Here is a 26,532-nt window from a genome sequence, read left to right as displayed (position 1 = left end):
CTGAGCTTGCCTACTGACCCCACTTTAAAATGAAAAGAGAATTTTTTGGTAATAGGAAGTGCCCCTGTGCATACTGATTTGGAGGATAGTTTACAGATGTTTATATTAGCATTCAAATTATAGTTGATTCATATCACAGTCATACTCTATACATATATTCAAATTGATTGGTAAAATTATAGCCCCAAATATACACTATAAGGTTAAATCAATAACCCACAATAAATAAATTTAATATTTACAACATAGATATTTACACTTATAAAAGAAATAAGAATAGCAGTGACTGAAAGAAGCAATCATTCAAGATGGCACTGGGAAGGAGTTTCCATCATGGCGCAGCAGAAACGAATCCGACTAGGAACCATGAGGTTGCAGGTTCTATCCCTGGCCATGCTCAGTGGCTTAAGGATCTGGTGTTGCCATGAGCTGTAGTGTAGGTGCATTTGATCAAACAGCAAGAGCTTTGCAGTATGGTTAAGTGTTGCTGACATTCATATTTTACTGAATAAGAGTACTGGGTAAACTGAGATAGTGTATTATTTGAATAGCCTATCTTAGTAACCATCAATATTCACTCAGTAGGCTTCTAACATTAGAATTAGACATTCAAATGGAAAGGCTATGGACCAGTCTACTATTATCTTTAAGAACTGAAGTAAGTGATAACATTTGGGCATCAGCTTTGGCCATTACAGGTGCTATGCCATCCAAGAGAAAGAAGAAGTCCCTGCATGTGGTTGTCTGGGAGTAGAGGGATGAGGACTAGTTAGGGAGACTTCATTTAGGAGGGTTTTATGTCTAAGAAAGAACTCAAAAAAAAACTCACAAGGAGCTGGAACAGGGGACAGGTCAACCCACCCACACTCTGCTGATGGCCATCATCTCAGTTAGGCTTAGGCAGGAGCACACCCAACAGCCACAGCTGATGAAACCTCAGAAAATATGAGGAATGGTGGAGCTCTGGCAAACCAAAGGTCAAAATCCCATTTCGCTAAAATACTATGTGGGCCAAAGAAAACAGCAGTGCAGGTGGATTCCATCCTGTGCAGCCATGTTATAACCTCTGGAAGGAGACAAGGTACTGAGCTGGGAGTCAGGGGCCTGGGTCCTAGACTGGGAGAGTTCTTTTCCTGATTACAATCATTGGTAAGTAATCTTACCTCTCTGGGGTTAGGGTTTCATACCTCAGAAGTGAGAAAGCAGGACCAGGGGATCCGTGATGTTCTATGACTCTTAATGTTCATCATCCTCTAGATTTATACAAAGCATCTTGAATATAATGAGTCATGAAATTCTTTTAACACCTGGTATTGAGCAGAACACGGTGTATCATTGGACTAGGCCAGAGAGTTCTCAATTCTCTCCTCCAAAAACATCAAGATTAAACCCAATGGAAAGCCAGAATGGAGAAAGCCATTTGATCTGGCATCAACATATCCACTTTTCCAAGGCAACTGTTAAGCAACTATTATTTGCTCCTTATTTCACACGTGAGAAAACTAAGCATCAGGGAGGTGTCATGATTCATCCAAGGATGGAGACAGAGCTGGAAGGTAAACTCATGACTTTTGATGTCAGCACAAGCAATGCTGAGCTCTTCTTGACTCTGCCATCCCAATGAAGCCAGAATTCTAGAATATCACATTTTTGTTTTTAGGGCCCTCCTTTCGAACCTGCAGTCTTCTAGAGCCCAAATCTGACTTCAGCACAGCTGAAGCTCTAGTATTTCAAGGTGATTCCATTGTCCCAGGAAAGACCGGATGGAGAATGGTGGCAGCCTTAAAGAATGGCTCCATTTCCATGAGCATTCTCAAAGGCTTATTGTATCATTTAGCCTCTTAAAAGGACAAGATCCTATCAAAAAGAAAAACAAACTTTAGTGGAAAAAATGAAGTTAGAGTTAGAAGAAAGGGTTCTGTTGCTGGCTTTGCCACTAATGATTTTGAGTTTGTCACATGCCTTCTCTGAAGCCTCACTTTCTTCGTCTAAATTGGCTGTTCTCCAAGCTTCCCCAGCTCTGACATCCTGTGACCTGGGGAATGCCACTGGCCCCTTGGTTGGAAAAAGGCACCATTCAGCACTGGCTTTGTTGTGACCATGGACTGAACCACAGGCATGGCCCTCACCAGCACTAAATGAGTTGTTGTACAGGGCCAGTCACAGGCCTGCGTTGAGGTGTCGCTTTGTAAGCTGCTGCTTATAAATGGGAGTCTGGCTTTCAACTCTGAAAGGCCAGGCCACAGACAACTAGCAAACATCAGCTCACATCTGGCCTGGGGTGAACAGCAGGGTGCCTCAGGATCACGTAAGAAGCATTTGGCATCAGGAAGAAGAGCATCTGAAAAGCATTAAGTTGCTGAAAGCCTGACCTCTCAAAGTTGCCAAGGAAAACACAAATATTCCTTCGTCTTTAAAGTATTGTGAAAGGATCCAGGGCCTAGGAGTGTAGCCTGGCAATTTGCAACCAGGAGGAGGCCCTCATTCACACAGGGCTTAAGCCCCCAGACCTAAGCACCCTGCTGGGAGGGGCTCTTGAGAGCCTGTTCTTAGCCGCTGGTGGGAGGGGGCTGGTACTGAAGACCCTCTGCTCGTGGGCCAAAGGCGTTTGGCTGCAGGAGGCTGGTGGTGCATGTGTATGCTCAGGGTACAAGTCGGCGGAACGAAGTTTGATCAGCCCTTTCTTCTTCCTCTGAAGAAGGTACTACTGGTTCCTGGGCGCAATGATGGGTGGCTCAGAGCAGAGCCCATGCATCATTGCTTGTAGATTATGCCACCTTTCCCTAACCTTGGGAGCTCTGGGCAGCCCTTCAGAGTATGTGTCCTTTAGACCAGAGAAGAAAAGGTTAGAGGGCCCAGGACAGTGGTCTTCAAATGTAATGAGGCATTGTGGGATATGGGAAGAGACATAGATCTTAGAATCTAGTTAAGCCCCTGCTACTCAAAACTTAATAGCCATGGGACCTTGGGCTAGTCATTTAACCTCTGGAGAGTGTTACCCATAAAATGGGGGTGACCAGGGCAAAAGAAATAAAAATCAAAGGAATTTGACATTTAAAGGATCATTGAAGATTGCCTTGACCAAATGTCTCATTTAATAGATCAAATAGTGAAATCCAGAGAAGGAAATTTACTTACCCAGAGTCACACAGGACAGAGGAGAGAAAAGCCACATCAAGGCCTTCCATGTCTCAGCTCCCAGTCCAGTGTTTACTGTGACCTGCTAGACAATCTTTAAATCTCCTTCCATCTCTCAAAGCTGTTGACCTGCAGTTTTCTGAAGTTTTCTAAGTGCCCACAGCATGGACCACTTCTGGATTCTGAGACGCCTCTCTAGGGAAGAAAGGCGAAAACTGACCATGGCTAGAGGTAGGCCTGGCTAAAGATGGTCCAGGCCATGAGTGATTGGTTCAGGATGGTAAAGCCCCACATACAAAATAGTCCATACATGGCCCTGGCTACAAAAGGGTCAGAGGACCAATAGGCCAGACTAGAAAGCTTTAGGCCAAAGGTGACCCATTCCAAGCTTTCCCAGGCTAGCAGGGCCCCCGATGTAAAGTAGGGGTCCATGGTGGCATAATCTACAGTGGGTGAGATGTGAATTTCTCCCAGAGGATCTTTTCAACTGGCTGACCTGACCAGTCTCTCACTCTTGTCCCCGCTCCTCCCTCTCCTTACAGTGTGTGGTCAGCCCTCCCGCTCCCTGCCGAACCTGGTCAAGCGGATCATCGGAGGCCGGAACGCTGAGCCCGGCCTCTTTCCATGGCAGGCCCTGATCGTGGTGGAGGACACGTCGAGGGTGCCCAACGACAAGTGGTTTGGGAGCGGGGCCTTGCTCTCTGAGTCCTGGATCCTCACGGCAGCCCACGTGCTGCGCTCACAGCGCAGAGACAACACGGTGACGCCAGTCTCCAAGGAGCATGTCACCGTCTACCTGGGCCTGCATGACGTGCGCGACAAATCCGGGGCTGTCAACAGCTCAGCTGCCCGAGTGGTGCTCCACCCTGACTTTGACATCCAGAACTACAACCATGACATTGCTCTAGTGCAGCTGCAGGAGCCGGTGCCCCTGGGGCCGCACGTCATGCCCGTCTGCCTGCCGAGGCCTGAGCCCGAAGGCCCGGCGCCCCACATGCTGGGGCTGGTAGCTGGCTGGGGCATCTCCAATCCTAATGTGACAGTGGATGAGATCATCAGCAGCGGCACGCGGACCTTGTCAGATGTCCTGCAGTATGTCAAGTTACCCGTGGTGCCGCACGCCGAGTGCAAGACCAGCTACGAGTCCCGGTCAGGCAACTACAGCGTCACAGAGAACATGTTCTGTGCCGGCTACTATGAGGGCGGCAAGGACACGTGCCTAGGAGACAGCGGCGGGGCCTTTGTCATCCTTGACGACCTGAGCCAACGCTGGGTGGCTCAAGGCCTGGTGTCCTGGGGGGGCCCTGAAGAATGTGGCAGTAAGCAGGTGTATGGGGTCTACACCAAAGTCTCCAACTACGTGGACTGGGTGTGGGAGCAGATGGGCTCCCCTCCAGGCCTGGGGGAGCTCCAGGTGGAGCGGTGAGCCCTGACTTCCTTGGCCTCCAGCCCACCCAGCCCCTGCAAGGCTGCATCATACACTCCTGAGGATGGCATACTCCATGTTACTCATGAGACCAAATGGGATGGAACACGCTGCTTCCACCCTCCCAAGACAACCCCTGGGAGGCAGCAGAGTGGTATGGGAAAAAGGATCTATTCAGGAGACCTGGGTCCCTGGCCCTGGGCTGGTCCCTTCCCCTCCTGGGGCCTCACTCTCCCAGGAGCACAGCAACTCTTGGCCAACTCCCACTCCTCTCCTGGAGTGCCTACCCCAGGGGCCTCCTTCACTCCTTGCCGTTTGTCAAACCCATTGGTCCTACTATTGGCGTAACTGAGCTTACTGTTAGAAAATGTTTTCTAACCTAGAGCTGAGTCCATGTATTTTTTCCAATTCTACCCTCTGGGTACTTTCTAAGACCCTTTTTCTAGCAGAAACCACTCAGGTGTGGGGAGACAGGGATTCCACTCCAGAGGACCCTCTCTCTGAGTGTGATGCCCTGCAGGACTTTTGTCCCTGGATTTTTCTTCCAAAAGTTTCTTGTGATCCAAGCTGTATCCCTTCAGAATTTAAAGGAATTTAAAGGAACTTCAAAGGACAAAGAGAAAGCTGGGAAGTTCTGTGTTGACTGAGGGGAGGAGAAGAGCAGTGACAGTCTTCCCAACCCTGTTAAATCCCTACCATCAACTGAGAATGCATCATTTGGATCCATCTAACACTCTCAAGTTCCAGCTGATAACATGGGGTGTCCTGACAAGCATGAAGCAACCTTCCAGCCTTGAAGTGTGATATCTGAATAGGCTCCCTGGGCCCTAGCCCCAGGTGGGGGCTCAAATGGATTGTTTGGAGAAAGAGAAGTCTCACAGCTGCCCCTCTATGCCTCTGGGAAGGGAAATAGAAGAAGGGTGAGCTCAGGACATTGGTGTGACCATGTTCCACCAGATTGCCCACCGTGCCTGCAGCCTGAACTCCACAGGGAATCAACCCAGCATGGATGTTCAGAGGGATCCACTCCTCCAGTTTCCATGAGCCAGAGTCAAGGAAAGCAGAGACTTGATGGTGAAAGGCAGTGAGAAGGGACGGAGAGCCCAGAGTACTGGGTTATAGCCCCAGCTCTGCCCCCAACTGGCTGTGTAACATTTGACAAATGACTTTCCCTCTCTGGGCCTCAGTTTCCCCATCTGTAAAAGAAAGGCATCAGATCCCCCTCAGGGTCCTTCCAGCCCCAGCGTTCAGTGCTTCCATTGCTAGCAGCCTCTCCCTGGCGCTCACAGGGCTCATTGTCCTCCTTCTCCCAGGCTCCCTCTCCTGGGGACTCTCCACCAGAAAAAGGCACCCAGAGAAGCCCTGAGAGGGATTCCAAGGGAGCAACTGGGAAGTGTCCATCTTGCCAGTTGGATCCTGAAAGCACACTCCTATGTCTCTCAACAGTGCATGTAGAGGATACTATATTTTGTATATTTTATATCACAAGCTTCACTCCTCTGTAAGGGGCCTCTTCACTCTGTTTCTCCTGTCAGGGGACTAAAGTGGAAATAAACCCTCTGTGGATAACCAACAGCCTTTGTTTTGGGGTTTGGTTATTGTTGATGTTTGTTTTGACTTTTTGAAGAAAATCTGGCCCCTCATTAAGCTAAAATCTCTCCCATTGCAGAAAACGTAGACTTTCTGTCACCTGGACATCATCCAAGAACGGATGGTGAGCGATGGAGTTGGTTGTGGACGTGTGTCCTCTTAGAGGCTGCCTATCCCATCACAGAAATGCCTGCTATTTAAATTTTTCAAAGAATCCTCAAATAAGCAGGCAAGGTCATATGCACCTAGGCCTCACACAGGCAAAGGGAGTTCAACATCCTTAGAGGACTGGGGATTGCAGTATTATGGGAACTTGAGGAGGTGGGGTTTATACAGCTTTAGGGGATCTGGCTAGCTTTGCAGAGAGATTACAAAGCATGCACTGGGAGATGGGAGAGAAGAGGCAGAGCGGACAAAGATGGGGCAGGAAAGTGTGCCCTGAGTGGAATTTGGGCAGAAGGCACGAAGGGAGAATAGATAGAGTCTTGAAGGTCATTTTGTGTTTGTGCTCTGTCCTATAACCAGTGATTCTCTAATTTGGGATATGTCAAAATCGCCTGGGATGCTTGTTAGAAATGCAGATATCTGGGTCTCATCCATGGGAAATTCGGAATCAGCAGCATGATGAGGGAGTGGGGGATGGTGCTGAGCTACAGAGAGCAGTTGGGAAACTCCTAACCATTCTGGAAAGAGGTGGTGAAAACCCACCAGACCTAGGGCATGACAGTGTAGATGTGGGTAAGGGAGTTTGATAACATTTAAGTAGTACAAGCAGGGCTTGATGTTGAGGCATCAGGAACACTATGGATATAGAGATGTGGAGTGACACAGGCTAAACTGTTAGTGAGGACTCCCCATGTGACTTGCTCATGTTTTGCCTTTGCTTGGGGTTTGAAATGAAATTATCATGCTTTTTTATACCATCGGGACTAAAAGAAACCTGCATTATGCCTTACACTTTAAGTGTAGCCAGTTTCAAAGTTTATCATGTCTTGTGTTCCAATACATTTCAGATTTTTACTTTCCTCTAGGTATTTGGACTTTATGTTGGGATATATGGAGACACCAAGGTGTCATGAGGTTGCATGGAGAGCACATTGTGACACGGAGAGGAGAAGACACATACTCTCTGCTTCTCCTGGTGATTTTTTTTTTTTTAACCAGTTTAGTGGCTGATTGAATACAAGAGTTGAAGAAAAGGAAGGCAACAAGGATGTGGTCCTGCAGACATTAACAGGCATCTGGAATAACAAAGGGGAGACGGTGGTGAAGGGTGGAGACCAGAGCTTGGTTTGCTGTATATGAGGAAGCAATCCAGCTGGAGACATAAAAGAAGTTCAGAGGAGAGGGCAGATTAGAGACACTGCTCTGAAATTCATCAGGGTCTAAGTGGTCTGATGGCGTGGAAGGAGATGACGCTCTCTACTGGAAGTCTGCAGAAAAGAAAACAGGGCCCAGGACTGAACAAGGGAAACATCAGCAGGAAAGGCATAGAGAGAAGAAGAGAAACTCCAAGAAAGAGACAAAAAAGAGAAATCAGGAACACGAGAAGAGAAGAGTTACAGAAGCCAAGCAGGGAAAGTATCAAGAGGGATGAAGTGATCAAGAGTGCAGATGACAGATGACCCAGGACAGGCCAGAGGACTCCTCCAGGCTGGACCTTCCTGGGCATAGGGACCCAGCCTCTACTGTCAGCTCTGAGAGAGGATCCAGGGAGGAGGCTCGTGTGCATCTGAAGTTCCTGACCCTCCCTCCCCGTTTCTTTGTCCTCCTTGTCATCCTCCACCTCTTCCTCCTCCACCTCCTCCTCCTTCGTTCCCCCTTCCCACCCCTCTCTCCCACACACCCCTCCCTCCTTTTCTCTCTTTCTCTCTCCAGGCTTCTCCTGGGTTTTTAGCTCTTTCCTGAGGCAAAACACAGCCCTTACATTCTCCTTTCTCTTTGGCTCATATGCTCAGTTCTCCAGGTTTTGCTTCCTTGAAACCTACAAATCTTTTACTCTGACCTCAGAGTCTGACTCTTCAAATAAGTGTATTTTCAGGCTTTGGCATTTGCTTTGCTTTTTCAACAAGTCAAGGCTATTTCTAATCTCACCTAAAACAATGAGTGCGCCAGCTTTAATAGCGGGCAGCCAGAGGCAAGGAGTATTCCTAGTGATGAAGAATATATGAGATTAAATTTCACCATTAAATAATAAGTAAATATCACCTTTGAAGTTCCAGTTAAGGGCTCAGAACCATTGTATCTCCATCTATGATTATGGATCGATTAAATATCCAAATGTTCACTTTATTTCCAAGTTTTTACAGAGCATGGCACTTTCTTCTTTTGAGTTCACCTCCAAAGGACAGGAAAAAGTGTGAACACTGTCAACTCCTCTTTGGGAGAGAGGAGAGGAGAGACTGTGGAATGAATGAGAAGCAGGGAAAGTGGAAATCTGATTTTTAGGAAGAGAAGACTTGACCATGTTTGGAGACATAGACAAAGGAGATATGCAGGATAGAGGAGAGGGGTGCAAATCCTCAAAGCCAGGTACCCCAGATTTGGAAGTAAAAAGACCCAGGGCCCAGGGTTAGTTCTAAAGAGAAGAAAGTTTACACAGGGGGCAGATGGAGAGGAGAAATGGTTGGGGAGTTCCCACTCAGTGGACTCTGAGTACCTGCTGGGAATGGGACAGGATATTGACTTGAGCAGCTGGCTGAAGGCATTGGGATGAGATTGCTGGGAGGTGCTGCAGATCCAGGCAAGGTGGCAGCCCAGTCATCTATGGTTTCCCTCAGCCCTACTCAGCAGCATGGTGACAGCCACAAAGAAGGCAGATGATTGCTTGGATCCAGGGACTTGAGGTATGAGTGATATGGGAATCATGTAGCGAAGAGTTAGTTGTGCTGACCAGAGTGGGGAAAAGTCCTGAGATGGAAGTCAGGAGGCCTAGAGTTAGTCAATTCTCTCCTCTAGGCCTGTTTCTTTAGCTTCATTATGAGAGGGAGAGACTGGATGGTCTCCAAGAGCTATCCAGCTGTAAGTTCCAAGGTGTCTGTGTCTGTGAATCTAAGTCAGTAGAAACAAAATATAGAGCAGGCAGACACTTGTGAGGATCTTCAACCCCTCCACCCCCAGGCCCAAGGAAGGGCTTCTCCAGGGAGAAGAGATCCCTGTGGATAGAATGAAAATTGTTTATTTCAGGACCCTTCCATTTATCTGACCGAAATCAAACATAAACAGATTACAGGAGGAAAAAAAGAATAAAAAAGAGAGAAATAATTATAAGCTCACATAGTTGAAAAAGTTCATACCAGGTATGGTTAGATCAAGGGGCACAAATATTGAGATGATAATCTCTATCTTGCTTCATTTATCCTCTATCTCCACTTTTTTTTTTTTTTCCTGTTAGTGCCTCTTTCTTAGCAAATTTTCCATAAAGTGATCACTGGCAGATCTGTGCTTACAGTCAGCAGCTAGCAACCCCAGCAGAGAAGGATCTTCAAGCAAAATTCCCAAGGCAGGTTTTCATTGACCTGACCAAGGTTATATTCTCATTCCTGAGCAATCACTGTGACCAGAGTTTAAAAGGCTTTCATTAGTCAGGTCCAGGTCACATTCCTAGAACCAGAGGTAAGATCATTGGAATTCAGGCTAATATGGACAAGGGATAAGGGAAGAGTGGACCTCAGAGAAAAATTAGGTGGCTGTTACTGAAAGAGGCAATGGATGCTGGGAGATCAAAAATAGCAGATGCTCCTAACAGAGGGTGATGAGCTAGTAGTTCTGGCAAAGGGTAAGATGGAGCCCAGAGTATGATCTGACTTTCCCTCCCTTGGCTGCAGTGTGTGGGACCCCCAGGTTCTCCAGGAATCTGTTGGCCAGGATCTTCAATGGACACCCGGCCCAGAAGGGCACCACCCCCTGGATTGCCATGCTGTCACATCCGAATGGGCAGCCCTTCTGTGGAGGATCCCTTCTAGGTAAGGAGAAGGTGGAATGGGCGGGAGGCCAGGATTAGAGTGTAGGGTGGAAGGAAAGGGACCTGACCCTCTTCCTGGAGACTGACAATATGTCTTCACTGGGAATCTTTGGCACTGGTAGCAAGATCCAGAAGTACAAGGTGGTAGAAAGAGCCCTTAGCTGGAGCCAGGAGGCATGTGTTCTGTTCTGGCATTCCTTCAGTCACCACCTCCTGAGCGCTGGTCAGTCTCTGGCACTGAGGAGGGTCAGGAAGTCAGACCTTTAAACATGGGTTGCAACACTTACGCAGCTCAAAGTCAGGCTGTGCCAGGCTGTGCTATGGGACCAGCGAGAAACAGAAAACCCACTCTGGAGGAGTCAGAGAAGGGAGATTTACAAAGGCCTTGAATGTCATGCTTGGGAATTTAGATTTTATCCTGAATGCTGCTGCAGGTTTTTGGGTTTTTGTTTTCTTTTTGACCGTGCCTGCAACATGTTGAAGTTCCTGGGCCAGGGATCGAACCCGTGCCACAGCAGCAACCTGAGCCACAGCAGTGACAACACTGGATCCTTAACCCATTGAGCCACAAGGGAACTCCACCTGCAAGTTTATAAACATGTTCTGGAAAGTTCTCTCCTGAGAGCCTGGATTGAAAGAAGGGTGAATCTGGAAGCCAAGAGTCCAGTGAGGTGGCTATTGCAACAGTGGGGAGGGAAGTCATTAGCCTCAGAATGAGAATGGGGATGGGGAATAGAAATGAGGCAGATTCAAATCTATTGGTAAAATAGGACTGTCAGAATTTTGTAATGGACTGAATGTGGTTGAAAGTGGGAGTGAAGGCAAGAAAGAAATGGCTGCCACAGTTTGGTCCAGGTGATCTAAGGTCCAGCCCAGCTCTGACATCATAATAAAAATTAATAGCAATCTAGAGTCTGCTGACCCCATCAAAGACTAAGCAGGCATGGATGTGTCCACCTCCACCTGGGCAGCTCTGGGGCTACCCGCCCTGCCTGGCCCTGACCCACCTTCCTCTGGGGTATACTCAGTGAGGACATGTCCCCAGGAGACTCCCCGAGGGCAGTCACTGGGCCGGGCAAGGGTTGCAGTCCGGACATCCCAGGATGCATGACATGGTAACCCGAATGGGGGATTGATCCTTGAATCTCCACCAAGACAAAGATGAGCAGTCTCACTTTATGGAGCTTCCTCAAGTGCACAGAGAGTGAGCAAATGTTGGGCGGGGGAACAGCAGGGAGCAGGCAGCGGGGGTGGGGGGGGTGCTGAGAGTGAGAAGGGGTCAAGGGACAAAGGGGTTAGAAAGACAAAGATACATAGAAATCAAAAGAGAGACCTAGAAAATTAGAGGGAAGTGGAGAGAGATTAAGCAGAAAATAAAAGGAAACAAGTAGGAGTTCCCGTCATGCTACAGCTGAAAGGAATCCAACTAGAAACCAAACAAGAGGATGAGAATAGGGCATAAGATGGGGGGAGACCGGGATGGGGGTGGGGGAGGAAAAATTGGGGGAGTGGGAGAGGAAGAGGGAGAGGGGGAGAATCCTGAAAGGTAGAAAAGCAGAGAGAACCCAGAAGAGAAGAAAGCTTCAGAAGAGAAGCAGAGAGAAGGGAGGAGTAGACAGGGAGAGGGAAAGGGGGCAAAGACATTTCTGATTTTGTTAGCATGGGAGTAAAAAGAGGGACTGTGTGCCCACGGTTTTAAGAGTTAGATTCATTTTCTGAAGCCTTGATTGTTTAAGTGTGATGATGTTCAGGGCTCATCTGCTTCTATTGCATGTGTATTCCTACTTCTCTACTTCAGCCAAGCTACAAGATCGCACACACTTAGCCCTCCCACAGCTCTCCTCTCCTAGAGTCTCTCTCCTCCTGTTGTTAATTTTATAGAAGGAGGAAAGGGTGGGAGAAGGCAGGAGAAGCAGAGAAGGAGCTGAGAAACAGAGGGACATGCCCATTTAGTGCCTGCCTGGAAGCCTGAGCAGAGGGGCTAGGGCTCAGGGACTCAGTGTTTGAAGAGCTGGGAGGAAAAGCTGTGTCCTTAGACTCGCCATTGCACATCCTAGTTCAATCTAAGAGCTCTGTTCTAAAGCAGGCTCCCTAATCTGGGTATCTCGTCACACTTTATCCACCTGGAAAATTAGCCGACAGCTCCTGGCTGTGGAGAAAGATCAAAAATGCCATGGCGGGGGGGGGAGTTCCTGCTATAGCACAGTGGGGTAATGACCTGAATCTGATCAGTGGCATTGCTGGTTTGATCCATGGTGCATGGGTTAAGGATCCAGCTTTGCCACAGCCATGTCATAGGTGGCAGGTGCAGTTCTGATTTGATCCCTGGTCTGGAACTTGCATATCCTGTGGGTGTAGCCAAAAAAAAAAAAAAAATATATGTTGCCAGGGCAAAGAGGGTGGCATGCTTAGACCTCTATCCAGAAGGCAGTAGCCAGAGCACAGAGGTGCTCCTGAGAAGGCCAAGTGGAGACTGGGACCTGCTCCAGAAAGGAACTCTGCTCTGAACTGTGAACTCTACCCTCATACCCAACCCGTCCTAAAGTGCTGGTACATTTCTTTTTGCTTGGCTCACCCCAGTATATCTCTGGGCTCCCCTATTTATGAGTTTGTCCTCTGTTCCACCTTAAGGATAAACTCAAGCCTGACCCTATATTAAGCAAAGGACAAGAACCTGTCCATCAAGGGAAAAAACCAAGATAAAGGAGATGTGCTAAGTTGACCATCAGGAGACCGAGGGCCTGGCCCTGGCCCTGTCACCAACCTTCAGGGTGGCCCAGACATCCCAGCTCTCCTCCAGGCCTCAGAATCCATATCTATAAAATGAGAGGTTTGGATCAGAACAATGGTTCTCATCCCTGGTGATGTAGAATAATCTGGGGAACTTATTTATTTATTTATAATTTTGGGGGGCTGCGTCTATGGCATGTTGATGTTTCCAGGCCAGGGGTCACACCTGTGCCATAGCAGTGACCCAAACCACTTCAGTGACAACATTGGATCCTTAACCCACTATGCTACAAGGGAACTCCTCTGGGGAACTTCTAAAGTGTATTTGTACCTGGGTCTCACTTTCATAGCTTAGATGGTCAGCTTCAGGCTTAGGCCCTAGTTTGGGGGGGGGGTGTTTGTTTTTAATTCCACAAATGATTCTAAATATGCACCCAAAGTTGAGAAGCACCATGTAGAACAGTGCTTTTCAAACTTTAATATGCATAGAGATGACTCGGAGAGCTTATTAAAATCCTCAGAGTTTACTACCAATCGCAGATTCTGATTCAGTAGACCTCAGGTGGGGCCTGAGATTCTGCATTTCCAAGAAGCACCCAGGTGAGGCTGATGCTGGTCCAGGGACCACATCTTGAGTAACAAAGCCCTAGAGGGCAGCCAGTGAGCACAAAGTATTTTGTGGGCACCCTGAGGTGTCTGGAGCTCACCAAACCCATGGGTTTAAGGGAGCCCTAAAATTATCTTTAAAACATTAAGTTTTGACCTGAGTTGGAAAGGACAGATGAAATCACAGATTCAGCTCCTCATCTTCAGGTGAGAATCATATGGGTTTCTGATGTGGAGATGTGAAATGCAAGGGAGAGGGGTGCCAAAGAAGAGGAGTGGTCCGAAGGCCCTCAGCTCAAGGCAGTGGGAGGCAGGACAAGGCCAAGCCAGACAGTGATGTGTATAATTCTATTCTCAGGCTCCAAATGGATTGTGACCGCAGCTCACTGCCTCCACCAGTCACTGGGTTCAGAGGACCCGACTGTACATGTTTTGGACTTGCTCAGCCCCTCTGTCTTCAGAATCATCATGGGTGAGTGAAGGGCAAGCTGATTCCTGAAGCCAGCTGTGATTCTGGGGAGGGGGGTGACTACTGACCCAAGCATCAGAGCAGTTGCCTGAGATGAAGGATGAGCCGGGACTGGAGTCCAGGGACTTGCTTCTAAGCCCAAGACTGTGATTCTCAGGTGGTAGGACGATGAGCGAGTCACTGCACATGAGGCCTCAGTTTTTATAATAAAGCACCCCATCTGGATAATCTCCAAAGAGGCCTCAGGCTTCTATGAATCTTTGGTTTCAAGTGGATCAGACACAAACAATCCAAGCTTCCTCTCTCCTTTGTACAATCAAGACCACCAGCTGACTCAGTTTACTTCAGCATATATTTACATCCTGACACTATGCCAGGATCTAGAGGCCCGAGTTTCTGCACACAAGGACTTAGAGTCTAATAAAGGAATAAAACATGGGCACAGATACCTCTAATATAAAGGAAGAAGCAGTGAGTTCTATTAGAGGAACGAGTAAAGTGCCATGGGAGTTCTTCTAACTAAAGGATCTAACTCATGAATCTGAGAGTTTTCATGGAGGAGACAACACATGACCTAGACAAGAAAGGGTATTTATATAGTTTGAACCATGTGGCAGTGGGCATTGAGATGAGTATTATAAGGCAATGGGATAAAATCATGAAGACAGACAGAGGTTGGAGACCATGAGAATATGTGGGGAAGGGCAGGTAGGGTGGGATTGCTTGGAAAGGGTAAATGAAGGGCAGGAAAGGGGTTAAGGCTAGAAACATGGGCTGGATGGGACGGGGCTGACAGGGAACAAGGTATGTTCTTGCCCTCCATGCTTCCATTGCCCTCATGCCTCTCATGCCTTCTCCTTGCCTAGGCAAGCACTGGAGGCGCCGTTCAGATGAGAATGAACAGAGCTTCACTGCCAAACAGATCTTCCTCCATCCCCAGTATAATCCCACCACGTTCGAGAATGATGTGGCTCTGGTGGAGCTGTCAGAGAGCCCGGTGCTGAATGACTTCGTGATGCCCATCTGTCTGCCCCAGGGGCCACCACAGCAAGGTACCCTTCCCCACCCATGATCCCACCTCTGCAGAGCACCTGGTGCCTCCACAGGGACCTCTTCTCCAGCATTGATTAGGCTCTGGTGCCAATTGAGCCAGCTGATGGTGTCTTCATGATTCCTCAGCTGCCTCCTCTAAAACAGCTAAGTCAGAACTGGTTCCAAGGTGGCACAGGTAGGCTTGATCAGTACCACAAGCACTATATCCATCAGGATCCAGACAGGAACACAGAAACCAAAATAGTTATTATAACAGAGACAATCTAATGTAGGGTATTGGAGGACTGGAGAAGTAGAGGGAAATGCTGAGATAATAGAGATAGCACTTGCAGGAAGAAACCACCACTCCTGGAGCTGGAGGAACAAAAGGAAGAAGTTGGGGTTATAAAGCCAATAAGCTTGGACAGGGGCCCTGGAAAGCAGGAACTCGGACTCTGCAGAAGAGGCCTTGTGCTGGTGGTGCTAGGGAGAATAGCGGGAACCAACCACCACTGCTGGGGTGAGGAACCATTGGTAGGGTGATGCCAATGGTAACGCCAAGCTTCCTGGAAGTGCCCTTTATTTTCAGGAATGCCCCCCACAAAGCAGATCTGCCATTTCAGACTCTCACCCGCAGCATCACAAAATAGAGTATAGAGGAATATTTTTGCAGCTGAGGGCCAGGAGATTAATAACCAGAAGTCTCAAATCCCATGCTGCCATTTCCTAGCAGGCCAACTTGAGAAAGTTGCTGAAGCTCAAGCCCCTTCCCTCTACACTGAGAATAATACCCCATAGATGGTTGTGATGTTTAAATGAAATGATAATCAAATATATTCAACAAAGAATAAGAATACAACCCAGTGCAGTTGGATTTCATTTCATCCTGTTCTAAATTCAGTGGTGCCATGTCACAGCTAACCTCCTTTCATTCAAAGATGTTATATTAAAAGTGACTTAATGGAATCTGAGACGTATTCAGGGGAAGTCAGCCGACAGGAAAGGCACAGGTATGGTTCTGATCCATCAACTGGCATACACCTACCATGTACCACTTAACTTAAATCAATTAATTTATGTGCTACTTATAAAACCCTTGTGAGTTGGTATTCTAGTCCCATTTTCCAGAGGATAAAGCTGAGGCTCAGCAAGGTGAAGTGACTTACCCAGGATTCAGCATATGAGAAGTAGATCTTAAATTTCTCATTATGGCTTAGTCATTAATGAACCCAACTAGTATGCATGAGGATGCTAGTTTGATCCCTGGCCTTTCTCAGTAGGTTAAGGATCTGGCATTGCCATGAGCTGTGGTATAGGTCGAAGACATGGCTCAGATCCCACATGGCTGCGGGGTGGGCCAGCGGCTACAGCTCTGATTGGACCCCTAGGCTGGGAACCTCCATATGGCCAGTTTAAAGCCCAGTGCTGTTTTCAGTATCTAGTCTCTTTTTCAAAGGAAGAATAAGTGCCTATCAGTGATCAACCCACTTCCTCATCACCTTGAGATTTGCCAGCTTCATGGACTTCTAGAATATCAGAGTTGGGAGGGGTTTTACCAAGTCTTTTCTCTTCATTTTATGGATGGGGAAACTAAGGCTCAGAAGCAGAGGCAGCATAGCATATTATGGGGCTAGGCTGGACTTTGTATTTATTCACAGCTAATTGAGCAGTTACTATGTATCAGCACTACTGTAGGCATGGGGGATATATCACTCATTAAGATAGATGAGACTACTACTGTCATGGAGCGTAGGTTCTAAGCTAGTTGGGAGTGGGAGAGAATAGACAAGTAAACAAATAAACCAGCTAATGTTATAGAAACAAATGCCCAAACCCCTGTTGCAGATAACCTACAACCCAGTGTTTTCCTTCCCAGAATGCTGCTGCTCTCTGAGAGGTCAAACCCAGCCCTTCCCCCACAGGATGATGGGGCTGCAAGATGCGACCCTTTGAAAACCCCATAGACAACCTCTCTGCTCTCACTGTGTCTTCTCTCCTCTAGGAGCCATGGTCATCGTCAGTGGCTGGGGGAAGCAGTTCTTGCAAAGGTTCCCAGAGACCCTGATGGAGGTGAAGTTCAATTTATACCCTTCAGAGACTGACACCTCTACCCTGCATTAGACTTTCCTGAACCATAGTGCCCCTCAGGGGTTTGGAGGCTTGGGCAGAGGGCGGGTGAAAGTCATACCAGGAGCCCTGACTCAGCTTCAAAGTTAAATGAGACTTTAAATCCCAACAAGCTTGATCTCTTTGTTCTACACGTCATAGGGCTCTAGTCTGTAAACATTGTTCAGTGTTTCTGTAGCTCATTAAAGGCTCAATTTATGGAAGTTCTTCCAGAAAACAGCAGGCTTACACCCCAAAAAGTGATCCACCTACACTCCATGAAGACTTATATAACAGAGTAACCGAGAATGGGTCAAGGAAGGGGCTTTAAAAGCTGCAGTCCTTGCAGCAATGAACTTGACTATTGCATTTGGAAGTTGACATTCTTGTCACTTCAGAAAAGAACAGTAAACCGGGAGTAAGGAGCCATGATTCCAAGTTTTGGCTTCTGGGAATCTGCTGGGTGATCTTAAATAAGTCACCTTGCCTCTCTAGGCCACAGTGCAGTATCTCAAGATGTGAAGTCAGGGGCAACACTAGATGTCCTCCAAGAGCTGCTTGGCCTGGACTTTACCAGGTCTGTGATGCCACAGCTAGTTTCTAAACTCCTCGGCATTCATTCTTTTAATGTACCTTGAAATTTTGGATTTGCAGCAACAATTCATCCCTTCAATCATTAACTCTCAAGTGTTTATTTTGTGCTTCCCATGTACTAGACATTTTTTTAACTACTAGATATGTTGGAGGCGGGTGTAGGTGTTAAGAGGACAGAGATCTGGCCCTCGGCCTCCTTTGGCTTACAGTCAAGTGGGATAGACAGAAAGAAGTTAGTGTAATCAGTGGAATGAGGAAGGGGTACAGGATACTCCGAAATATACAACAAGGCTCTGACCCTGCCTCAGGTGTTAAGAAGGCATATGCAATGGAATACTATTCAACCATAAAAAGAAGGAAATTCTTTTTTTTTGTTTTTTGTCTTTTTGCCATTTCTTGGGCCGCTCCTGCGGCATATGGGAGGTTCCCAGGCTAGGGGTCTAATCGGAGCTGTAGCCGCCAGCCTACACCAGAGCCACAGCAACGCAGGATCCGAGCCGCGTCTGCGACCTACGCCACAGCTCACGGCAACGCCGGATCGTTAACCCACTGAGCAAGGGCAGGGATCGAACCCGCAACCTCATTGTTCCTAGTCGGATTCGTTAACCACTGCGCCACGACGGGAACTCCCAGGAAGGAAATTCTAATACTACTCAGCCATAAAAAAAGAACAAAATAATGCCATCTGCAGCAACATGAATGGAACTAGAGACTCTCATACTAAGTGAAGTAAGTCAGAAAGAAAAAGACAAATGCCGTATGATTTCACTTATATCTTGAACCTAATATATAGCACAAATGAACCTTTCCACAAAAAAGAAAATCGTGGACATGGATAACAGACTTGTGGTTGCCAAGAGGGAGGGAAGGGAGTAGGAAGGACTGGGAATTTGGGGTTAATAGATGCAAACTATAGCCTTTGGAGTGGGTAAGCAATGGGATCCTGTTGTATAGCACTGGGAACTGTGTCTGATCATTTGTGATAGAGCATGATAATGTGAGAAAAAAGAATATATATATGTATGTGTGACTGGGTCACCTTGCTGTGCAGCAGGAAATTGACAGAACACTGTAAATCAGCTATAATGGAAAACAATAAAAATCATTATAATCTAAAAAAAAAAAAAAAAAAGAAGAAGAGCTTCCCAGAAATTGGCACTTAAATGATGCATAAGCAATGGATAGATATTAGTTGGGCACTCCACAGCTTGCTGAGGACATGTGCTCATGTCCCCCCTGCCTGACTTCCTCTATCCACTTCTTTGGGAAGGCCACAGCCCCAAAGGGATTGAATGCCCCTGGTGCCCTCCCAGCAAGAGCCAACAGTAATTGTGCTTTCGAAGGATGTGACCCACTCAGTTCTTGGTTTGGCTGAATAAGACTCAAATGTTTCCTCTTTTTACTCTGGACATGTACTCCAACATTTACTCCCAGGCTGAATCAAGGACACTAATAATCAAAATACCTTCCCTTTATGTATCAGTGTATTACCTCAATTCAAAATAATATTTCCTGAGTACTGACTATTTCCCAAGCTATGTTAAGACAGAAATGGACCACATACAGACCAAGTATCTGGAGGTGCACGCTGTAGTAGGGGAGAACGTAAGTGATGCTTGCTGCCAGGTGGCCCATGCTAACCCCTATACCACCTGCTATTAATGCAGTGTTTGTAGTTTACAGAGCATCTGCTCCTTCATCTCCTTTTTGCACAATAACCCCATGTGATTAGTATGCCAAATACTGTGACTCTCATTTTTCCAGTCAGAAGATAGAGTCTCAGAGGTCTGAAAAAACAGTGATTAAGCCACATGCCCTAAATCCTACCACCAGTAATAGTAGGGGTGAGGAAAAGAAGACTGCCCATAGGTTTTATATATTCTGCTATCTTTGAAATAATGCATGTGCTAATAAGCAAGTATCATTATCTCTATTTTACAGATGAGAAAACTGAGGCCCAGAGAGGGCAAATGACATGCACAGGGTCACACAGCAAGTTCATGACTAAGGCTGTCCCAGAACATGAATCTCCTGATTCTCCTTTTAATGTTCCTTCACCTGTACCATAGGACAGTTTCTGAGGCCAGGTCTAAAGCACACTCAGGCTCATCCAGGAAGAGGATGGAGAGGAGTCAGCTCTAGGGGAGTCAGACAGAGCTGCACATCCAGGAGTGGAACTAACAATGGTCTTGTGTTCCAGATCGAAATCCCAATTGTTGATCACCGCATCTGCCAGGAGGCCTATGCCCCATTGAAGAAGAAAGTGACCCGAGATATGATCTGTGCTGGGGAAAAGGAAGGTAAGTGAAGAGGACGGCACACACCAGGGCACCAGCAGCCAGGGAGCGGGCAGATCCCAGCAGTGTAAGGGCTGGGGAGCTCAGAGCTGGTGGTCTGAGCAGAGGAGGAAGGGGAGGAGCGAAGCAGAGGAGGGGGAGGAAGGTCATAAGGAGAAGGATTCCACTGAAGGAGCTACATTAGAGAGAGGAGTGCTAAGTAATGAATTTCCATAATTCCCTTCTCCCAGCCCAACTTTCCTCATATGAAATGAGTCTTGAACCTATTCTTTCTAAAATCTCAGCTCTGACAACCACTCAGAGCCCAGGTTTGAGTCCAGTGGTGTGCTGCGCCTCCTGGTGCCCAATCCTCTGAAGTGCAAGTCAGTTGTGGGGAGAAGGCAGTGCCTCTGGATTTGGGGCTAGGGAAGGAGACACTTTAACCTGCATCACTTCTTCCTCTAGGGGGGAAGGATGCCTGTGCAGGTGACTCTGGAGGTCCCATGGTGACCCTGGATAGAGAGAGTGGCCAGTGGTACCTGGTGGGCACAGTGTCCTGGGGCGTGGACTGTGGAAAGAAGGACCGCTATGGAGTGTATTCCTACATCTTCTACAACAAGGACTGGATCCAGAGGGTCACTGGGATGAGGAACTGAATTCAGCTCCTCACCACTCGCCTCACCTGTGCATGGTCAGTCAGCAGCAGAGGCTAATTATCTGATGCAAGAGGCCCCTCCCACTCACCCACCTCATGCAGCCTGTCTATTACTGGCCAGTAAAGCAGGTATCACAGTCCCCTTCTCACTCTCTTTAAAGAGGCAGAATAGCAGAGTGGTCAGAATCCAGGTTAGATCACTTACTAGCTTTGCAATGCTGGACAGGTGACTTCACCGCTTTGAGCCCGAGATTCTTCATCTATATTATAGAAATGGCATACCTTACCTACCTCATAAAAGTCTGATGGGGATCAAATTAATTAATATATACATAGCACTTAGCACAGTGCAGTCAAAAACTAAGTGCTCAATAAATGTGACTTAGCAGAAGGCCAGTGTGTCTACCAGACCCATTACATTCTCTTACAAATCCTGGCTGGGCCTTAGGGCTGATCACTGTGCACCCTTCCCCTCAACCTTGGCCATCTCCCTAATCTGACCCCAAATGCTCTATACTTCTTTGCTACCAGGCTTTCCCCAATTCCAATCCCCACCCTGCATTAAAAAGTAAAAAAGACAAAATTCTTAGTTTGTGGCATGTCACATAGTGATGCACTTATGACCAGAAGCTAGACCCCAAACTATGAGAATGCCTGAAGGAAGCAGGGGCAGGGAGTAGGGAGACTTGGAATATTGAATTAGGATGTCAGACACCAAGTTCTAAACCAACTCTGCCCCCAGCTTCCTGTGACTCTGCACAAAGCTCTTCCCCTCATTTCAAAGGAACCTCCCAGCCCTGATAATCTAAGATCAAACAAAGTCATTTCTCCCTGATGAGATGACTTAAGGCCAAAGTAATCGAAAGGCAAAAACTTCATGAGGTTCAATACAGCTTTTTGTATTATTATTATTATTTTATTATTTTATTTTTTTATTTTTAATATGGATTTTCTCTTTTTTTAAATTTTTTATTACTCAAATGAATTTATCACATCTGTAGTTGTACAATGATTATAACAATCTGATTTCACAGGATTTCCATCCCACAGCCCAGGCACATCCCCCCACCCCCCAAACTGTCTCCTCCAGAGACCATAAGTTTTTCAATGTCTGTGAGTCAGCATCTGTTCTGCAAAGAAGTTCCGTCTGTCCTTTTTTCAGATTCCACATGTCAGTGAAAGCATTGGATGTTGGTGTCTCATTGTATGGGTGACTTCACTTAGCATGATAGTTTCTAGGTCCATCCATGTTGCTAAAAATGCTGGTATTTCATTCTTTTTAATGGCTGAGTAATATTCCATTGTGTATATGTACCACCTCTTCTTGATCCACTCCTCTGTTGATGGACATTTAAGTTGTTTCCATGTCTTGGCTATTGTAAATAGTGCTGCAATGAACATTGCAGTACATGTGTCTTTGCGAGTCGTGGTTTTCTCTGGATAGATGCCCAGGAGTGGGATTGCTGGATCAAACGGTAGTTCTATGTTTAGTTTTCTGAGGAATCTCCATACTGCTTTCCACAGAGGTTGCACCAATTTACAATCCCACCAACAGTGTACTAGTGTTGCTTTTTCTCCACACCCTCTCCAGCACTTATTGTTTGTAGACTTTTGGATGATGGCCATTCTGGCTAGTGTAAGGTGGTACCTCAGAGTGGTTTTGATTTGCATCTCTCTAATATTGAGTGATGTTGACTATCTTTTCATGTGTTTTTTTTTTTTTTGCCATCTGTGTGTCTTCTTTGGAGAATTGTCTGTTCAGATCTTCTGCCCATTTTTTGATGGGTTGTTAGTTTCTTTGATATTGAGCTGTGGGAGGTGTTTATAAATTTTGGAAATTAATCCCTTGTCCGTCGATTCATTTGCAAATATTTCCTCCCATTCTGTGGGTTTTCTTTTTTTTTGTCTAGGGGTTCCTTTGCTGTGCACAAATTTTTACGTTTAATGAAGTCCCATTTGCTTATTTTTGTTTTGACTGTCTTTATTCTAAGAGGTGGATCTGAGATGTTGCTGTCATTTACGTCAGAGAGTGTTTGGCCTATGCTTTCCTCTAGGAGTTTTATAGTGTCTGGTCTTATATCGAGGTCTTTAATCCATTTGGAGTTTATTTTTGTGTATGGTGTTAGGGAGTGTTCTAATTTCATTCTTTTCCATGTGGCTGTCCAGTTTTCCCAGCACCATTTATTGAACAGGCTATCTTTTCTCCTTTGTATATTCTTGCCTCCTTTGTCATAGATTAGTTGGCTGTATGTGTGTGGGTTTAATTCTGGGATTTCTATCATGTTCCACTGATCTATATTTCTGTCTTTATGCTAGTACTATGTAGTTTTGATGACTGTAGCTTTGTAGTATAGTCTGAAGTCAGGGAGCCTGATTCCTCCAGCTCCATTTTTCTTTTTCAGGATGTCTTTGGCTATTCTGGGTCTTTTGTACTTCCAAACAAATATTAAAATATTTTGTTCAAGTTCTGTGAAAAATGTCCTTGGTAATTTGATAGGGATTGCATTGAATGTGTAGATTGCCTTGGGTAGTATAGTCATTTTGATAATATTGATTCTTCTAATCCAATAGAATGGTATGTCTTTCCATCTGTTTGTGTCATCTTTGATTTCTTTCATCAATGGCTTGTAGTTCTCAGAGTACAGGTCTTTTGTCTCTTTAGGTAGGTTTACTCCTAGGTATTTTATTCTTTTGGATGTGATGGTAAATGGGATTGCTTCCCTAATTTCTCTTTCTGCTCTTTCATTGTTAGTGTATAGAAATGCCATTGATTTCTGTGTATTGATTTTGTATCCTGCGACTTTGCCAAATTCGTGGATGAGCTCCAACAGTTTTCTGGTAGAGTCTTTAGGATTCTCTAGGTATAGTATCATGTCATCTGCAAATAGCGATAGTTTTACTTCTTCCTTTCCAATTTGGATTCGTTTTATTTCTTTTACTTCTCTGATTGCTGTGGCTAGGACTTCCAGAACTATGTTGAAGAGTAGTAGTGAGAGTGGACGTCCTTGTCTTATTCCTGATCTCAGGGGGAATTCCTTCAGCTTTTCACCATTGAGAATGATGTTTGCTGTGGGTTTGTCATATATGGCCTTTATTATGTTGAGGTAGGTTCCCTTTATGCCCACTTTCTGAAGGGTTTTTATCAGAAATGGGTGTTGGATTTTGTCAAAGGCTTTTCCATGTCTATTGAGAGGATGATATGGTTTTGATTTTTCAGTTTGTTAATGTGGTGTATCACACTGATGGATTTGCGGATATTGAAGAACCCTTGAATCCCTGGGATAAATCCCACTTGATCATGATGTACAATCCTTTTAATGTATTGTTGGATGCGGTTTGCTAGGATTTGGTTGAGGATTTTTGCATCGATGTTCATCAGTGAAATTGGCTTGTAGTTTTCTTTTTTTGTGGCATCTTTGTCTGGTTTTGGTACCAGGGTGACAGTGGCCTCATAGAATGAGTTTGGGAGTATCCCTCCCTCTGCAATTTTTTGAAATAGTTTCAGAAGGAGAGGTGTTAGCTCTTCTCTAAATGTTTGATAGAATTCGCCTGTGAAGCCATCTGGTCCTGGACTTTTGTTTGTAGGAAGTTTTTTACTCACAGTTTCAATTTCAGTTCTCGTGATGGGTCCATTCATCTTTTCTATTTCATCTTGGTTTAGTCTTGGAAGATTGTACTTTTCTAAGAATTTGTCCATTTCTTCTAGGTTTTCCATTTTATTGGCATACAGTTGCATATAGTAGTCTCTTATGAGCCTTTGTATTTCTGCAATATCTGTTGTTACTTCTCCTTTTTCATTTCTAATTTTATTGATTTGAGTCGTCTCTTTTTTTTTGCTTGATAAGTCTGGCTAGGGGTTTATCAATTTTGTTGATCTTTTCAAAGAACCAGCTTTTCGTTTCATTGATCTTTTCTATGGTTTTCTTTGTTTCTATTTCATTGATTTCTGCTCTGATCTTTATGATTTCTTTCCCTCTGCTAACTTTAGGTCTTGTCTGTTCTTCTCTCTCGAGCTGCTTTAGATGTAAAGTGAGCTTGTTTATTTGAGCTTTTTCTTGTTTCCTGAGGTGGGCTTGTATTGCTATAAACTTTCCTCTTAGAGCGGCTTTTGCTGCATCCCATAGGTTTTGAGTGTCGTATCTTCATTGTCATTTGCTGCCAGATATTTTTTAATTTCTTCTTTGATTTCTTCAGTGATCCATTGGTTGTTTAGTAGCATGTTGTTGAGTCTCCACCTGTTTGTGTTTTTTGCAGTTTTTTTCTTGTTGTTGATTTCCAGTCATATAGCGTTGTGGTCAGAAAAGATGCTTATTATGATTTCAATTTTCTTAAAGTTACTGAGGTTGGATTTGTAGCCCAGGATATGATCAATCTTAGAGAATGTTTCATGTGCACTTGAGAAGAATACGTATTCTGTTGCTTTTGGATGGAATGTCCTATAAATATCTATTAAGTCCATCTGGTTTAATGCGTCACTCAGGGCCTGTGTTTCCTTATTGATTTTCTGTCTGGTTGATTTGTCCATTGCTGTAAGCGGGGTGTTCAAGTCCCCCACTATGATTGTGTTATTGTCGATTTCTCCTTTTAAGGCTGTTAGCAGTTGCCTTATATATGGTGGTGAACCTGTATTGGGTGTGTAGATATTTAAAATTGTTATATCATCTTCTTGGATTCATCCTTTTATCATTATGTAGTAATCTTCCTTGTCCCTTAAAATATTCTTCATTTTAAAGTCTATTTTGTCTGATATGAGTATTGCTACTCCAGCTTTCTTTTGATCCCCGTTTGCATGAAATATTATCTTCCATCCTCACTTTCAATTTGTATGTGTCCCTAGAAGTGAAGTGGGTCTCTTGAAGACAGCATATATATGGGTCCTGTTTTTGTATCCATTCATCCAGTCTATGTCTTTTGGTTTGGGTATTTAGTCCATTAACATTTAAGGTAAGTATTGATATGTATGTTCTTATTGCCATTTTATTAATTACTTTGGATTTGTTTTTGCTGCTCTTTTTTCTTTCCTTCTTCTCTTGTTCCTTTTTGCCTAGAGAAGTTCCTTTGGTATTTGATGTAAGGCTGGTTTAGTGTTGCTGAATTCTCTCAGCTTTTGCTTATCAGTGAAGGTTTTGATTTCTCCTTCAAATCTGAATGAGAGCCTTGCTGGGTAGAGTAATCTTGGTTGGAGGTTTTTTCCTTTCATCACGCTAAGTATATCATGCCACTCCCTTCTGGCCTGCAGAGTTTCTGTTGAAAAATCTGCCGATAACCTTATTGGGGTTCCCTTGTATGTTATTTGTTTCTTTTCCCTAGCTGCTTTCAAGATTTTCTCTTTGTCTTTAATTTTGGTCAGTTTGATTAGTATGTGTCTTGGGGTGTTCCTCCTTGGGTTTATTTTCTATGGTACTCATTGTGCTTTCTGGATTTGAGTGAGTGATTCCTTCCCCATGTTAGGGAAATTTTCGGCTATTATCTCTTGGAATATTTTTTCTTTTCCCTTCTCTCTCTCTTCTTCTGGCACCCCTATAATACAGATGTTGGTGCATTTAAATTTGTCCCAGAGTTCTCTGAGACTCTCTTCATTTGTTTTCAATCTTTTTTCTCTTTTCTGTTCTGCATCCATAATTTCCACTAATCTGTCCTCCACCTCGCTTATTCGTTCTTCTGCCTCCTGTATTCTGCTGTTAGCTGCTTCTAGTGAGTTTGTTTTTTTTTTTTTTGGCTATTTCTTTGGGCCGCTCCCGCGGCATATGGAGGTTCCCAGGCTAAGGGTCTAATCAGAGCTGTAGCCGCTGGCCTACGCCAGAGCCACAGCAACGCGGGATCCGAGCCGCGTCTGCAACCTAAACCACAGCTCACGGCAACACTGGATCCTTAACCCACTGAGCAAGGGCAGGGATCGAACCCGCCACCTCATGGTTCCTAGTCGGATTCGTTAACCACTGAGCC

General features: G+C 45.5%; 2 protein-coding genes across 12 annotated transcripts in view; both read left to right on the top strand.

Annotated features, from left to right (window-relative positions):
- The window catches only part of MASP1 (MBL associated serine protease 1), a 49,652-nt gene extending 43,513 nt beyond the window's left edge, over positions 1 to 6,139 (top strand). For 4 of the 5 annotated variants that reach the window (XR_002337461.2, XM_084986535.1, XM_084986534.1 and 1 more), the window contains one exon: positions 3,681 to 6,139. Coding sequence is in view for 4 of the 5 variants with exons in the window: in XM_084986535.1 (XP_084842661.1) it covers positions 3,681 to 4,564 (884 nt within the window). In the remaining variant the exon portion in view is untranslated. 5 annotated transcript variants of the gene reach the window in all.
- Positions 6,140 to 7,185: 1,046 nt separating this feature from the next.
- LOC146397660 (mannan-binding lectin serine protease 1-like) overlaps positions 7,186 to 26,532 on the top strand; it is a 64,882-nt gene continuing 45,535 nt past the window's right edge. Inside the window, exons 1-8 of one of the 7 annotated variants that reach the window (XR_014824504.1) lie at positions 7,186 to 9,000; positions 9,549 to 9,656; positions 9,982 to 10,119; positions 13,813 to 13,926; positions 14,790 to 14,975; positions 16,958 to 17,025; positions 19,856 to 19,955; positions 20,397 to 20,622. Coding sequence is in view for 2 of the 7 variants with exons in the window: in XM_084990676.1 (XP_084846802.1) it covers positions 10,071 to 10,119; positions 13,813 to 13,926; positions 14,790 to 14,975; positions 16,958 to 17,025; positions 19,856 to 19,955; positions 20,397 to 20,587 (708 nt within the window). In the remaining 5 variants the exon portion in view is untranslated. Of the gene's footprint in view, positions 9,657 to 9,981; positions 10,120 to 13,812; positions 13,927 to 14,789; positions 14,976 to 16,957; positions 17,026 to 19,855; positions 19,956 to 20,396; positions 21,170 to 26,532 lie in introns of those variants that run through there. The other 6 variants (XM_084990677.1, XR_014824505.1, XR_014824508.1 and 3 more) reach the window with 6 other exon arrangements.

This window comes from Sus scrofa, chromosome 13 (genome assembly GCF_054392235.1).
Source record: "Sus scrofa isolate SSC_HxYL_T2T_F1_AM1 chromosome 13, Sscrofa_HxYL_maternal_Yorkshire_Landrace_v2.0, whole genome shotgun sequence".
NCBI classification, from domain to species: domain Eukaryota; kingdom Metazoa; phylum Chordata; class Mammalia; order Artiodactyla; family Suidae; genus Sus; species Sus scrofa.
Note: the sequence above shows the minus strand (reverse complement) of the source record. Positions and strands in the feature narration are given on the sequence as shown.